Here is a 15,990-nt window from a genome sequence, read left to right as displayed (position 1 = left end):
TGTCCACACTGAGCCTCCAGCAACTCCTCAATTACAGCTCAGGTTTTCCTACCCTGGTTCCCTCAGGGGTTTCTGATCCTCGGTTTCTGCTTCAGTAGTTGTGATTCTCTGTATCCAGCTGTCTGTCTCTCCAGTTTTGGAGGATGTGATTTGCCCTGTGACTTCACTTATCTGAGGAATCTAAGAAGTGTTGTCTATTCTTCATTTTGTTCAGTTATTTATTTGTTGTCAGGACCAACTGGCAATTACTGAGCTCCTTACATGCTACACTGGAAATTGGAAGTCTTCAGAGATTACTTAATAGTTTTTAAGAGTGCTTTGTATATGAAGATATATACCCAAAAATCAGACAATAAACCCTCTGTCAGATTTACAAATTTTTTCCTAGTTTGTCATCTGTCTTTTAATCTTGTTTATATTGGTTTTGGAGGCACAGGAGTTTCAATTCTTGTATACTCAAATCTATGATTACAGTTTCTGATTTTATGACAGAAAGGTCCTCCTGCTATCAAGAATATAATACCTTTATCTATTTTTTTGTACTTTTATGGTACTTTCAGTTTTTCCATTTCCTATCAGAATTTTTTTTCTTCAGTTTTTATTAAATGGCTGGCTGGTTGTCACATCGTTTACTGAATAATTCCATCGTGTTCCAAAAACCATAAAATGCTGTCTTTATCTTAGACCAAATATCTATTAATAATTGGGTATGTTTCTGGACTTTGAGAAAAAAAAAAAACCTGGGAACAGAGACTGCCTGTGAAATGAACTGAGTAGCTGGAAACAGGGAAGAAAAAAAGACTAATTTTTCAGTGTTCCCTTTTAAATTTATTCCACGTGCTTTGAATTATCACTCAAAACATCAACAGAAATTTGTTGAAATTGTGCTTACTAGACATGATGTCATTATCAAATATTTCAGATTTGGCAAATTATACCACAACCCCATGTGCACCTGAATACCTGGAATCATAAGTCTATCTTGAGCTTAAAACCCTGATTTAATCTATTCTATTTTAAATAAATAGTAAAAGTACCTCAATTGTCTTAAACTAGATGTTTCTCTGCCACTTAACATGGTCAAACACAAAACCATATTTTACCATGAAGGAAAAACAAAAGCTTCTGTCTAAATCCTTAATTGTTATAGTTAAGGCTACTACTGGAAATGTATAAGAATCTCAGATAATGTCAATTTCTTACTGTGTGAGTTTCTCAGATCCGGCCATCACAGATGTATTTTACTTTTTGTGTTGTCAGCTAGTCACCATCTTTTTCTACCAATACCTATAGTGAATACTTAATCAAAACCTAATCTTTTTATTCTATTGCTATCTGATCATTGTATTTTCAGTATCATTTCATTATCATTCAATTTCAATCTCTGAAGCCAAACTGAACCTCTGTTGTAACCATAATTCCATAAGCAGACTGCCTGAGAGAAAAGAGGTATCCATCTAGCAGCAGACAGAAAAAGAACAGCTTTCTTCTGTTATGTCAGTCTTCTTAAGACCCTCTCTCTCCCCCTATTTTCTAAACAACTATGAAAGACAGACTCATTTAGTAATTTTAGCCTTTCTCCAAATAAATATATTTTTTAGCCACTGAAAATGCTCTCTTAATAGAAATGCGAAGGTGACCTAGTATTCAGTCTCATTAGCATTCTCATTAATAATTACAGGGATCAGATATTATCTTTGTACCCTCTAATTCTGCTCTCACTACCTGCTCTCCTAGGTACTTTCCTAGTCTCTGTTGCTCTGCTAATAAATGAACTCTTTTAACATGCAGAAGATGCACATTCCACATATCTCCTAGGAAAACTAATATTTAAAAGGGAAACCAATGCTTTTAACAGTCTAATTACCCTTAGATTTTAAAGCCTCTTATTTTTTATCTTCATAACAGTATCATCCCCATATTCAACAGGAAACATACAGTGTGATTTACCAAACATCCCATTACCGGTAGTAGAACTAGGTCTCCCGTGAGAATGTCCTTTGCCCTAAATACATTGCCTTCCTCAGAGAAGAAAAGTGTCTTTGCAGAACACAATGAAGGATGCGCTTTATATAGCACAATGTATGAATATTAGTGATATATGTATAAAATCAAAATTAAGTTCAGTACTTAAAGAAATCATATCTTCTATATAAGAAATGATTTCAAGCACTCCAAGAGACCACAGTATAAAAGCTTCTAGGCAGAGGTACTATATTTCCTTTTCTCCCAGTGCCCCTAGCACCTTATCTTATACAGTGAAGTACTTATCTAATGGCCAATTTTTTTTTTTTTTTTTTTTTGAGACAGAGTCTCACTCTGTCACCCAAGCTGGAGTGCAGTGGTGCAATCTCAGCTCAATGCAACCTCCGCCTCCCAGGTTCAGGTGATTCTCCTGCCTCAGCCTGCCAAGTAGCTGGGATTAGAGGTGTGCACCATCATGCCCAGCTAATTTTTGTATTTTTAGTAGAGATGAGGTCTTGCCACATTGGCCAGGCTGGCCTCGAACTCTTGGCCTCAAGTGATCTGCCCTTGTCGGCCTCCCAAAGTGCTGGGATTACAGGCATGAGCCACCGCATCCAGCATAATGGCCACTTATTTCTTAGCAAATCTCAACTATCTGCTAATAAATTTGGCAGATTTCTGTGTATCTGAGACACAGTCCAATACACAGAAATTATAAACACCCTCCACTAAAATCTGGGCACTTTTCATGAGAGACTCTCCTCAGATGAAGTTACTCTTACTTTAGATCAACAGTTCTCAACCACATCAGATTCAATGTGCCCCTTGCATAAAATATTTTCCAACTTCTGCTTTACCACCCTGAAACAAAATAACAATATTCCTACAATTTCAAACAAATCCATATACCCTAAATAAGAGTGGAAAAGAGACATGAAAATGATTTATAATAACATATATTTCGACGTGGGGCAAAACTACACTAGAAGACTTAAAGAAGTAACTAGTAGCTGAATATATCTATGAATGCAGAGCTGTTTGTGATACAATTTTCCAAAACTGTAAACAATTCTTGGTCAAGTTGTGAACAAAACAATCTTCCTTCAATTCACATAACCGTTGCATGTGGAAACAGACTCAGTTAAAATTCAGTCTCAGTTAAAATCATGATGCAAGATGGAGGTTCCAGGCTTTGATAATTACAAATACTACATGAAAGTCAGGCAGATATTCTTAAATCATGCAAGACATGGGGACACTTTGTTCAAGACTGTCCCACAACTCTCTAGCCTTCACTCAACAAATGCAAGTTGTTAGCTCCAATCATTACAACAATCTAAAAAATGCCTTCCAGTTTCCCCTTGGAGGGCAACACCAAGCTGGACCCACCGCCTTAAACACAGTTCCGCTATCTATCCCAGTATAATGTAAACAAGCTTGGGAAGCATGAATTAGATCTCCAGTTCTGTTACCAATGACCTATGTGGTCACCCGCCAGTTGAGTTAACTTCTCTAAACCTCACTTTCCATGGTACCAAAAGGGAATAAACGCTATCTGGCTTTTTAAGTTGTCAGAATGACTCAATGACACGTGTATAGCACATGGTAGGTGGTTTCCAACCCATGGCCTATTGAGATGTGAAAAAAGGCACTGTTCCAGGTAAATAGAAAGAAAGCAGCAAAAAGTAATCTAAATGTGGAAGAGGCAGAAGATATAATAAGCATACAAAATGAAACTTAACGCAGAGCAGTCTAGGGACATTTCAGAGAGCAGCCAGCCATCCTACCTATCTCAGCAACCCCTGAAGGCATTAATGTACTAGGATTAGCTGAAATAATTAATATTCACAATGATGACCTCCAAAGTAAAAAGGCAAGAAAGACATTTTTAAGAGACTTCCAATGTACTTGGCTGAAATTTTTTAAATCTGATGCCTAAAGAGTGACTGTATTTCACAAACATTATTCAAATTTTTATTGGACGTTTACTCTATCTGAGGCTAGATAGTTGGAAAACACAAAGAAATCTAATACACCATGTCTGTTCTCAAACATTTTACCATTCAGTACATTAGACATGGTAGAGGCAGAATGACACAGATAAGAAATAGAAATTCAAGTAATAAATTATGAGAGCACAGACAAAATTAGGAATAATTGTCCCTGAGGAAAACCAAGGATGTCTTCATGGCATAGGCCACTGAAAAATGAGAGTTCTGATAGGTACAGAATGGGGAGCAAAGTGTTAAGGGAAAAACAAAATCTGGGCAAAAGCACTGAGCATGAAAATACAGGTCGGCTGAGAGAAGAGAGGTAGGGAACGGGTACATTAGGAGTTGGGGGTGAAAGTAGTAAAAGTAAAGGCTGTAAAGCTATTTCAGGACCTTTCATGAAGGGATCTGAATGATATTCAAATTCATTTGAGTTTTATTGAACGAGAGTTCGCCAAAAAACTGGTGCTTATGCAGCACACCTGATCCTCAAATAATGCTGAATAATGGCCAAAAATAAAAGATTCAGAGTAAATGCAAATTATTACTCAAATTCCTGAAATAAAAAGTCTTGACATGAATTAAAAAGCGAAAAGAACCTAACTCAAGAGTAGAAAGTAGCTTCTGAGCTTGTTTCTTAAATAATGAAATATTACCCAATTTATTGACTGAGAACTGAAAATAATTTAGGATAATCTGTTGTGTCCTTTGATTGTCTTCCATGCAAGTCAGAGTATTTCCTAAACATATTATTTAGCAGTGCCTCGCATCACCCTTGAAAGGCAAGAGACAGACTACAGTATTATTATCCCCTTTTTATCACAGGGAAACTGAGGAACAAGAAGACAAAATTACAGTATGGTCACAAAAGCCATCATATTTTCTAGGACTTTAATTAAAGGCTCCAAGCCTACATTTCATATTTTATTCTTCGCACTATCTGAATACTAGAATTATCTTTTACTATCGTCTTAACTGGAAAAAATAAAAATATCTAAACTTTAAGATCATTTTCTCAATTTGGTACTGTCACCAAAAAAAAAAAAAAGTTTTAAAAGTCTACCCTTGAAATGATATTTGCAAGAACAGCAAGATGTAAGCAGTAACCCAACCTCCAAAAAATACAGTTGTAAATCTTACAGCTGTAATATAGTTGTAAATCTTAAGACAGGTCAGGAATCCTAGACCCAGCCTTTACTTTGAACATCTGGCAGGCCTCAGGGAAATAATGGAGATTCGTGTCTGTAAACAGTCTTTGCAGATGCTCTGATGAAAAGGTGCCCTAAGAGGCCCAGAACAGTGGTATCACTGCACCCACTACTGCAAACATGAAATCCTCCTCTGTCCCTCCCTGCATTGCACCACGAGACTCGTGGCACACACGGAGGCCTATGCAAGAACCTCTCGACGTTTCCTTTAAAATGTGGTAATATAAGGACGCCTTTGGTGCTGGGCCTCCGTAAACACTGAGGATACCGGATGTGGCCAGGCACACCTCAAAGTCTTGGCTCTCCAAAACCAGGGCCTGGTCGAGAGTTTTATTGGACACCGAGTTCCTACGAATATCTCACTTTTCACACAGGCACTGCCAATCCCTACCCTCCAGTACCCTTCCTCAGCCTCCTGCCCCACTCTCGCCGCGAGGTGGGCGTCCCAAAGAGCTAAGGAGGGTAAGGTTGGTTAGAGCGCAGGGGCCAAGGCCGCGGCAGCGAGGCCGTCCAGCGCGGGCTAGGGTCCCGCCAGCCCAGCCCTGGAGCCCGGCCGCCTGGCCCCGGCCCTGGCCCGGGCCAACGCGCCGCCGCCGCCGCCTATCAGCGGAGCGCAGGGGCGGGGCTGGCCGGCTAGGCTGCCGGGCCGGCGGGCGGGGGCGGGCGGGGACGGGCGGGGACGGGCGGGGGACCGACCGCCGCGCAGCCCAGGCCGCCGCGCGCACACACCGGGCCCGGCTCCCGAGGGCGCCAGCGCGGCCCCGGGGAGCGCGAGGAGCCGGCGAAGCGCGCGGCCTGCCGTTGGCGGCCTGGTCCGCAGCGCTCTGCGCCCACCCGCCCCGGACGTGGGGCCCAAGCCCCCGTGAAGATGGTGTCCTGGATGATCTCCAGAGCCGTGGTGTAAGTGCCTCTCACTGCGCCCTGCAGCCGGCGCGAGGCCCAGGGGAGCTGTGGGAAGGGGAAGGAGCCGAGAGGAAAGGGAAGGCCTGGGCCTGGGCGGGGACGGGGTAGCCCGGCCTCGGGCCTGCCGAGGGTCTGGGGGAGCCCTCGGCTTCCTCACCTTGGTCCACGTCGCTGCGGAGCTCCCTGCAACGGCCGAGGGCCTAGCTGCGGCGACTGCGGCTGCGACGGCGGCGGCGGCGGCGGCGGCTGTGGCGCTGCTCGGCTGCGTGCGGTGCGGCGCCCCTGCTCCGGCGGCGCTGGGTGGGCAGGCGCTCAGGGCAGGCGGCGCGCGCTCCCCGCTCCTGCTCCCCGCGCAGCGCGGCACCGCCCTGCGGGCCCGGGAGCGGCGCGCCTCGCAGCTGCTCCCTGCGCAAGCTCCGCAGACGCCGAGCGCGGGAGGCTCCGCGATCCTCCCGAGGATGCGACGGCAGTGCCGAGCCTTTGTATCCCGCGGCTGATGCGTTGCGGTGTCTCTCTTGGCGGCTGATTGCCATTCGGTCACGTGTGGTAGGAGGAGAGATTTGTCTAAAAACCGGAGACCGCTCCCAGCCCAGGATCCCTGGGAAGGGTCCTAGTTTTCCCAAGATTTGCAGCTTACCGAGAAAGGTGACACCGGCTGCTCGCCCAGATCCCCGAATTCGGTCGGCCCTGTCTCGGCGGAAATATTTGCTAAGTGATTGAAAGGCTGCAGGTGCCTGTTGCCTTTGTTCAAATTATGGGTTCATTTCATTGTTCTCCTACCAACAAGTGCTACAGGTCTGTAAGAAAAAAATTCCTTGAGTTGGTGGTGGTAATCGTGTAAATGTATTTGAATACAGTTTAAACTGATTTTCTCTCATCTCCATTTTACCCCTCTCCCCGATTAAAAAAAAAAGTCACCAAGTAAACAATGACGTAGTTACAGCTAGGGCCTGTGAATTCATTATTCACCTCTGTAGTAGTGCTATCTCAGAAGGTTTCATAAAGGTATACGAAAAAATGTTTATGTGAGGGGGCAGGCTTCTCTGATAAGCTTTAGAATTTAGGAAAAATAACATTACCAGACTTTTTGTTAAAAGGAGCTAGATTTTCTGAGTTTGGGGTTTATTTTGTTTGGAAGTGAATTACTAGCCCTATTTAATCAGATTTGCAGCACAGCATTCAAAATTTTTCATTTGTTTAAATCGCAAAGTTTCTAGTTTTAAAGCCTCAGAGCTTCCTGTGTTCCCCTGTACGAAACTAAAAATCAAGATATAAACAAAAGGATACCACAGATGCCTTCAGATTGTTTTTCAGCCTTTTCCTGGCCTCTCTTTTGAGTCTGTCATTTATCTAATTCAGGCATACTTTTCTTGACCTAGTAGATGTCTATCAACTGTTGTGTCCACACCTAGAAAATCAAGTGCCCTATTAAGAAGCTGTACTTTACAAAAAAAAAAAAAAAAAGCCTCTGGATTTCTTTGACCAGTTCTTCAGCTGACAGAAAATTGTGAAGCACTTTTAGACTTTTGTTTTTCATAATTGCCAATGAATATGAATGTCTGTTCTACGTGCTACCTATAACACAAAGGTCAGTAACACGTAGTTGATCATGGGAATTGACAGTTTGGGTGCACAGATATCTGCAGTACAGGTCCAAATGTCAACTCTTGTAAAAGTTACACCCAGTCTAATACCCAGTGTTGGACAAGGAAGGGATATCTGGTTGGAGAATCAGAAAAGGCAAGGGAGATTACGTTTCACATGGGCCTTAAAGAATAGGCCCAGTAGAGTGGCTCACACCTGTAATCCTAGCACTTTGGGAGGCCAAGGAGGGAAGATTGTTTGATCGCAAGAGTTAGAGACCAGCCTGGGCAACATAGCGAGACCTTGTCTCCACAAAAAAAGAAAAATTTAATTAGCTAGTCACAGTAGCTCACACCTGTAATCCCAGCTACTCAGGGACTGAGGTGGGAGGATCGCTCAAATTCAGGAGGTCAAGGCTGCAGTGAGCCGTGATCGTGCCACTGCACTCCAGCCTGGGCCACAGAGTGAGACTGTGCCTCAAAAAAAAAAACAAAAAAGAATGGACAGAATCTAGGCAGCCAAAGATGAAAAAGGAAAGGATTCCAGATATAGGGACTGGCGTGAGCCAAAGCCCAGAGGAGGAAAAGCCCAGATTAGTTACAGTGGGCGTGAGGGACTCGGGTGGGGAAAAAGCAAGCTGGAAAGGTAGCCTGGGGCCTGTTTTCAAGAAAGAAGGGGTAAATGTTATAAGGCAGCAACACCTTTGCTTTGGAAGATTCTCTGCCCTTCTGTGAAATGATTGGCAATGGAGACCTGGAAGACAAGGAGACTCCTTAGGAGGCTCCCTAACTGGAGAGAGGGGATTAAAGCCTCTCTGCAGTTAGAGTACTTGAGCTACAGAATGTAAGGTTTGAGGCTAACGACAGGGAGCAATAATGTGAGGAAGAAAATGTCATGAAAAGAAATGTATTTCTCAAGTGTCAGGAACTGTTATTTTGTGAGCCGTGAACACATTAGCACATTAGAAAGCACACTTGTAGAGAATATAAACATCATTCTATTTTTCCTCTTTACTCAGTTTCTCTCTCTAAACATGAAAGAGCAATCACAGGATCTACACAAACTTGGAAACCTTTTTCACACCAGGAGGTAGAATTTACTTGATTCTTTCTAACCTACTGAGACAACCACCTCCTCCTGAGCAAGATCAGACCCTTCTCTCAACATGAACCTCTGGTAGCATGGGCAGGGAACCTCCATAACCAAAGCACCCTGTATGTAGAAGCACTTTATCCCAAGATCCTGCACTTTAACACCAGAGAAATTAGCCCTGGACACCACTCTTTTTTTTTTTTTTTCTTTTTTGAGACAGAGTCTCTCTCTGTCGCCCACGCTGGAGTGCGGTGGTGTGATCTCAACTCACTGCAACCTCCACCTCCCAGTTCAAGCAATTCTCATGTCTCATGACTCAACCTCCCAAGTAGCTGGGACTACAGGTGCACGCCACCACACCCGGCTAATTTTTTTGTATTTTTAGTAGAGACAGGGTTTCACCATATTGGCCAGGCTGGCCTTGAACTCCTAGCCTCTAGTGATCCGCCCACCTTCCTCGCTAAGTGCTAGAATTACAGCCATGAGCCACCGCACCTGGCCCTGGATACCACTGTTTACAGCTGTGTGGTCTTGGGCAGCATGCTAAACCCTTCTGAGCTTCAGTCTTCTTGCCTTTAAGTGATTATAATAAATACCACACGAGACTGTTGTAAAGAAAATTAGCCGGGCGTGATGGCGCACACCTGTAGTCCTGGCTACTAGGGAAGCTGAGGCATTAGAATCACTTGAACCCTGGAGGCAAAGGTTGCAGTGAGCTGAGATCGTGCCACTGCACTCCAGCCTGGGCAACAGAGCAAGACTCTGTCTCAAAAAAAAAAAAAAAAGACTGTTGGAAAGATTAAATTAGTTTAACTAAAACGTGGAAGTGTGGTGCTTGGCATTGAGTGTGCACTTAAAACGTAATAGATATATAGATAGCTTTTTTATGAGGGAAGTGAGTAAAATGGTGTAGGAAGAAATATCACTGGATTGTTATCAAGAAACTTGGAATTCAGAACTGGCTTTGGTTACCTTAACCAGCTGAATGACCCTGAGGCAGTCTCTTGCTGATTATAGACCTTGGTTCTATTTCTTAGAAGAGGCAAAGGGACCTGATAACCGCCAAGCTCTTTTGTCCAGCCTTAGCATTCTGTGATGATATGAAAGTATTTTTCCATTACTTACAGTCTGTTCAATCTCAGCTTACTTTAACATCACAGGCAAGATTGACAGATTAGTTACTTTTTTTTTTTTTTTTTGAGACGGAGTTTTTCTCTTGGTGTACAGGCTAGAGTGCAGTGGCACGATCTTGGCTTACTGCAATTTCCGCCTCCCGGGTTCAAGCAGTTCTGCCTCAGCCTCCCAAGTGGCTGGGATTACAGACATGTGCCACCATGCCCAGCTAATTTTTGTATTTTTAGTAGAGACGGGGTTTCACCACGTTGGCCAGGCTGGACTTGAACTCCTGACCTCAGGTGATCCTCCCACCTCAGCCTCCCAAAGTGCTGGGATTACAGGCATGAGTAGTTACCAATTTTTAAGGGATAGTAGTTTGAGATTACCAATGATGTTCCATTCATATATGATATCCACACCTCACCTTTTGAAACATGACTCTCATAAGTTAAGGGAAATTCCATTTTTTTCCCTAACTTTTCTTAATTTGTTTTTATGATCTAGCATTGTGATTAAGATCAAGATTAAAGCCAGATTGCCAAATTCAACTATTAACTCTGCCATTTATGCGTCATAACCTACCCCATAGGATTAAATACATTACTATATGTAATGTCCATAGTCCAGCATCTGGCACATAGTAAGCATTCAGTAAATGCTAGTAGTAGTTATCAGAAAAAGGAAAAACATGCTCTCCTAAAATCCCAGCATGCTGAATGTTTGAAGTATCTTCAATATACATTTTTTGTTTGAACCACTTTGTGTGTAGGTAACATAATTTTAATTAGAGTATAGTAAAAATGTTATACTATTCTTTATTATATTGTAAGCATCTTCTATGTTGCTCTGAAATCTTATAAGCATCTTCTATGTTGCTCTGAAATACTATTTAGTATCTTCTGTTTGATCAGGCCAGTATTATTTTCTTAGCCATTCATCTATTTGTATTTAATTTTACATTTAGATAATTTTTAATATTTCATTATTATAAGTAATGCTGAAATGCAATTATAATGCTATAATGGACATTATATATACTTCTTTTGAAGTACATACTTCTTTGGGATAAAAATACAAGAGGAATATTTCTGAGTCAAACACTGAATATTTTTATGATCATTGATATGAATTGCCAAATTGCTTTCCAAAAGAATATTAATATTTTACATGCTGGCAGCAATGTATGAGTACTTTCTTTATCACAATGTAGCCAGAATCGGAAGTTTTAATTTTTTAATACTTTACCAATAAATATAACATATCTCATTGTTTTCTTTTGTATTTTATCAGCACAGTTGAATGCTTGTCCAGATTTTTATTAATTATATATATTGTGCATACAGTATGTATATACTTTGCCCATTTATCTCTTGGTTACTTGATAATTTACTTGTTTTGTCTGAGCTTTTTACATAATAAAGGAATTAACGTTATGTGATATTTCATGCAAATATGTTTCTCAATCTAATTTCAGTTTTCTTTTAGATATTTTATTCTTGGTTGCATAGAGAGTTTATAGTTTTAATATAGTTCGCCTTGTTTGTTTTTTATTTTGTGATTTCTTGATCATTTCTAAATGTAAAATTAGATACTACAGATATTTGATAAGTACTACTTTCCTATGTAGAAGTGGATTAATTTGGAGACTTCCTTTTCAATTCTATATATCTATATTTCCCTCTTTTACAATGATAATACATTTTTGTTTTACCTTAGTTTAATTGTCTGGCAGTACTCTTAAAACCCGCAATTATTTTTCTCTGATTCTCTTCATTTATATTGGGTGCTATAATGGATGTCTTCAAAGGCTAAATTATACACCTTAAAAACCATACTTCAGCAGTTTTCCCCCTTCTTTTCAGCTTCATCTCTTTTTTCTTCTCTACTAGATCTTTCTCGATAGCATACCAACATGCTATTACTTCTCCCATCTTAAAAAAAAAACTCTTTTAATCTACTGTACTTTTCATCTTATCACCCCATTTCCCTCTGTCTCTTTAGAGCAAAAATTCCTCAGAAGAATAGTCCAAGCCAGGCACAGTGGCTCTTGCTTGTAATCCCAACACTTTGGGAGGCTGATGCGTACAGATTGCCTCAGCTCAGGAGTTCGAGACCAATCCAGGCAACCTGGTGAAACCCCATCTCTACAAAAAATACAAAAAACAAAAAAATTAGCTGGGCGTGGTGGTACATGCCTGTAATCCCGGCTACTGTGGATGCTGAAGTGGGAGAATCACTTGAGCCTGGGATGTTGAGGCTGCAGTGAGCCATGAGCATGCCATTGCACTCCAGCCTGGGCAACAGAGTGAGATCTTGTCTCAAAAAAAAAAGAAAAATAATTTTTTTAAAAAAAGGATAGTCTATACACCATCTTCACTTTCTTTCCTTCAGGGTACTCTGGAACCCATACGTTTGTTTAGACTTTTCTCTCCTTCCACTCCACTGAAATTGCCCTTCTCAGATCAGTAGTGACCGCCACTTGGCCAAATTGTTTGATCCTCATCTGACTTATCAGCAGCTTTTGATACAATTGCTCACTTTCTCCTTGAAGTATTTTCTTCACTTGGTTTCCAAGAAACCTTGCTTTTTTTTGTTTTTGTTTTGTTTTGTTTTGGTAACTCAACGGCCACTCCCTTCTCAGGCTACCTGGCACATTTCTCCATGTTCCTTGACTTCTTAAAGTTGTTAAAGTTGGCTGTCATGGGGATCAGTCCTTAGACCGTTTTCTCTTTTCTATTTGTAGTCCTTTAAGGATTCCCATTAATTTACATCTCCAACCCAGATCTCTCTGCTGAACTCTGTGATCATATTTTCAGCTGCGTTCTTTGCTCCACGTGGAAACATCTGAAAGTCAGACTGAACTTAAGGCATCCAAAACTAGGCTCTTGAGCTTCCTTCCCCATCTGGCTCCTCTGGCAGCTTTCCCCCACTCTGTTAATGCCAGCTCCACCTACTAGCAGCTCAGGCCAAAGACCTTGGGATCATACCATCCTTGATTCCTCTCTTTCTCTAGTTCCCTACATTGAATCCGCAAATCTTGTTGACTCTGCTTTCAAAATACATCCTGTACTCACCACCTTTACATATACCATTCTAGTCCAAGCCAACATCATCTCTGAAATGTGTTGTAGTGGCATAGTGTCCTGTGTCTGCCCTTGTCCCTCCTCAACAGCAGCCAAAATAGTCCTGTTGAAACCCAAGTCAAGTCATGTGACTCGTCTGCTTACAACCCTCAGATGACTTCCTGCCTCACTCAGGAAAGCCAGGTCCTTATGATGGTCTACAAACAGGACATGATCTGGACTTCTTTCCATCTCAAACCTTTGTCTCTACCTGCCCGCTGCCATTATAACTCCAGCCACAGTGATCTCCAACACAGTGGAGATCTGTGATCTCCAGGTAAGACCTGAGAGCCTGGGCACTTGATGATGGCCCCTGCCTCAGTGCACTTCCCACAGATACCCTCCTGCCTCATTCCCTCGCTTCCTTCAGGTGTTCACTTTCTCAGTGACCCCAGCACTCCTGCTTTCCTTCCCCGCTCCGTTGTCTGTAGTATTTGGTACTTCACTTCTTTAATCTATCATCTGTCCTCTCCAACTAGAAAATAGTCTCCATGAGGGAAGTCTTTTCTCTGATATGTTCATTGCACACAAAAGAAGCTCAATAAATATTTTCCGCAGTAAGAGAATGAAAAAAATGAATGTGAACTATAAATCACAGAACTATTGATAGTAAATATTATGCCTCATGAATTTGGGGACTGCCTTTTTTTCCCTCCTCCAGAGCTTATTTCACAATTAATTTTTCTCATGAAAGCTGCAGTGAATGAATTATTTGGAAAGAGAGACTGAAAGGATCTCAGCATTGAATAAAGTTTTTTTCACTAATGAGCCTCTTTCCAGACACACTTATTCCAGATAGGGAAAAGAGAAAAGGCTCTGCATTTGTACTGTTACTAAAAACAATCTCTTTAAACCTTGGTAACCTAGCTAAAATTGTTTTCGAGATAGATAGGGAAGTAGGATTGGATACCTTAACAAATATAGGAAAGAAAACAGAATAATATGACTGGAAATGAATGTCATTCTTTTATTTATTTAACTTATTTATTTATTTTAGAGACAGGGTTTCACTCTGTCACCCAGGCTGGAGTACAGTGCAGTGATATGATCCTGGTTCACTGGAGCCTCAAACTCCTGAGCTCAAGCAATCCTCCTACCTCAACCTCCCAGGTAGCCAGGACTAGAGGCATGCACTACCACACCCAGCTAATTTTTTTATTTTACTTTTGTAGAGATGGGGGTCTTGCCATATTGCCCAGGCTGGTCTCCAACTCCTGGCCTCAAGCATTCCTACCACCTTGGCCTCCCAAAGTGCTGGGATTACAGCTGTGAGCCACTGCCCCGGCCATGAATGTGATTCTTTTTTTTTTTTTTTTGAGACTGAGGAGTTTCGCTCTTGTTGCCCAGGCTGGAGTGCAATGGCGCAATCTCGCTCGGCTCAATGCAACCTCCACCTCCTGGGTTCAAGCAATTCTCCTACCTCAGCCTCCCGAGTAGCTGGGATTACAGGTGGCCACCACCATGCCCTGCTAATTTCTGTATTTTTAGTAGAGACAGGGTTTCACCATGTTGGCCAGGCTGGTCTCCAACTCCTGACCTCAGGTGATCCACCTGCCTTGGCCTCCTCAAGTGCTGGGATTACTGGCATGAGCCACTGCGCCCTGATGAATGTCATTTTTATATTCATCTTTGCTCTAATATAGCAAGAGAATGTACCATTTGTTAGGGTATATGTTTGTTAAGTTTATGATAGGATTAATGAAAAACATCCTAATTTTTAAATCCTTATGGAAGTTTGAAGGCAGTCACAATTATATGAGTGATATTTTTGTTCCTTTATATGTGCTTTAAATTTTTTAACTGGTTGTAAAATCTCAATGATAGCTAAAATATTTTCTTTCAATTAGGTTAAGGTAGATTTTGTCTTTATTTACCATTTTTTATGAGATCCATTGTGAATAGCTTACATGTTCATGAGTTGTATCTAAGAATAAGATACTTACATTGCTATTAGACAATGAGAAATCAGGTAAATAGGAACAATGATGTTTTCAAGAAAATTAAAAAGTTGACATTTTAAAAATATATGTAGGAAATGCCCTGTAAGAGGTCATCTTTTCTGTCTTCTTTCATTAAGAAAGAAAACACATTCTAAACTATTGGGTCTTGTTTTCGCTGCATGGGCTAGAACTTCCAACAAGATTCCTTTATTAGCCTGCATTTCAAAAACAATTTGCTTTTGTCCATTTTTTGTTACTGCTGCTCTGTTAGCTATTTCTTTTTCCACTATATTTTAAACCCTTTTAGGATGGAGATTTTTATATTCTGTACTTTCAGTATAGATGAAACTGTTCAAATAAATGGTACATTACAACAATAGTGGCATAAATGGGTATTTTAAATATCTTAAAGGATGTTATTGTTTTGATCATTTCATGGAAAAAGGTTACTGTTGATTCATAACAACATGAACTTATTTTTATGTCATTGATTACACATTTGCACTAAACTAATCCTTTCATACAACTTTTGAGGTAAATGAGAGGTTAAAGATAAAAATTTTTGTTATAAAATTGTTCATGTTTACAAAACTAACTGTTAAGGGTTTATGCATACTTACCCCTATTACTGAAGTAAATTTACCAGTTTCGGTCATGTTGTTATATTTACAGAGGCCACTGTGACTGAAAATCAGGTGAGATGGCATACTCACTAAAATACTGTGAACAGGGAAAACAGTAGCAATCAGGATGGAATTATCCAACAGTGGTTAGAGATTATTTTATGTAATGAGCAGATCAGCTAACGTTAGAATGTTATATAGCCATTCATAATTATTTTCAAAGTACTTTTCATTTCATTTGAAGATGTTTTAATATATCACAGTTTTTTAACCTCAGCATTATTCATACTTTTGAGTGGATAATTCTCTGTTGTGGGAGACTCTCCTGTGCAATGTGGGATGTTTAGCAGCATCCACCAGTTGTGACAGCCAAAAATGGCTCCAGATACGGAATTGACATATGTCACCTAGTGGGCAAAACTGCCACTGGTTGGGAACCACTGTGT

General features: G+C 41.1%; 2 protein-coding genes across 4 annotated transcripts in view; one reads left to right on the top strand and one right to left on the bottom strand.

Moving 5' to 3' along the window:
- The window catches only part of JMJD1C (jumonji domain containing 1C), a 348,302-nt gene extending 341,715 nt beyond the window's left edge, over positions 1 to 6,587 (bottom strand). For all 3 annotated transcript variants that reach the window (XM_063710062.1, XM_031015682.3, XM_055353125.2), the window contains exon 1: positions 6,225 to 6,587. The gene's annotated coding sequence lies outside the window, so the exon portion shown is untranslated. The remainder of the gene's footprint in view (positions 1 to 6,224) is intronic.
- Positions 5,848 to 15,990, top strand: part of REEP3 (receptor accessory protein 3) — a 103,602-nt gene continuing 93,459 nt past the window's right edge. The window contains exon 1 of the mRNA XM_004049474.5: positions 5,848 to 6,064. Within this exon, the coding sequence (XP_004049522.1) occupies positions 6,033 to 6,064 (32 nt within the window). The 5' untranslated portion in view covers positions 5,848 to 6,032. The remainder of the gene's footprint in view (positions 6,065 to 15,990) is intronic.

This window comes from Gorilla gorilla, chromosome 8 (assembly GCF_029281585.2).
Source record: "Gorilla gorilla gorilla isolate KB3781 chromosome 8, NHGRI_mGorGor1-v2.1_pri, whole genome shotgun sequence".
Taxonomy (NCBI): domain Eukaryota; kingdom Metazoa; phylum Chordata; class Mammalia; order Primates; family Hominidae; genus Gorilla; species Gorilla gorilla.
This window is presented reverse-complemented; position numbering and strand designations above follow the sequence as displayed.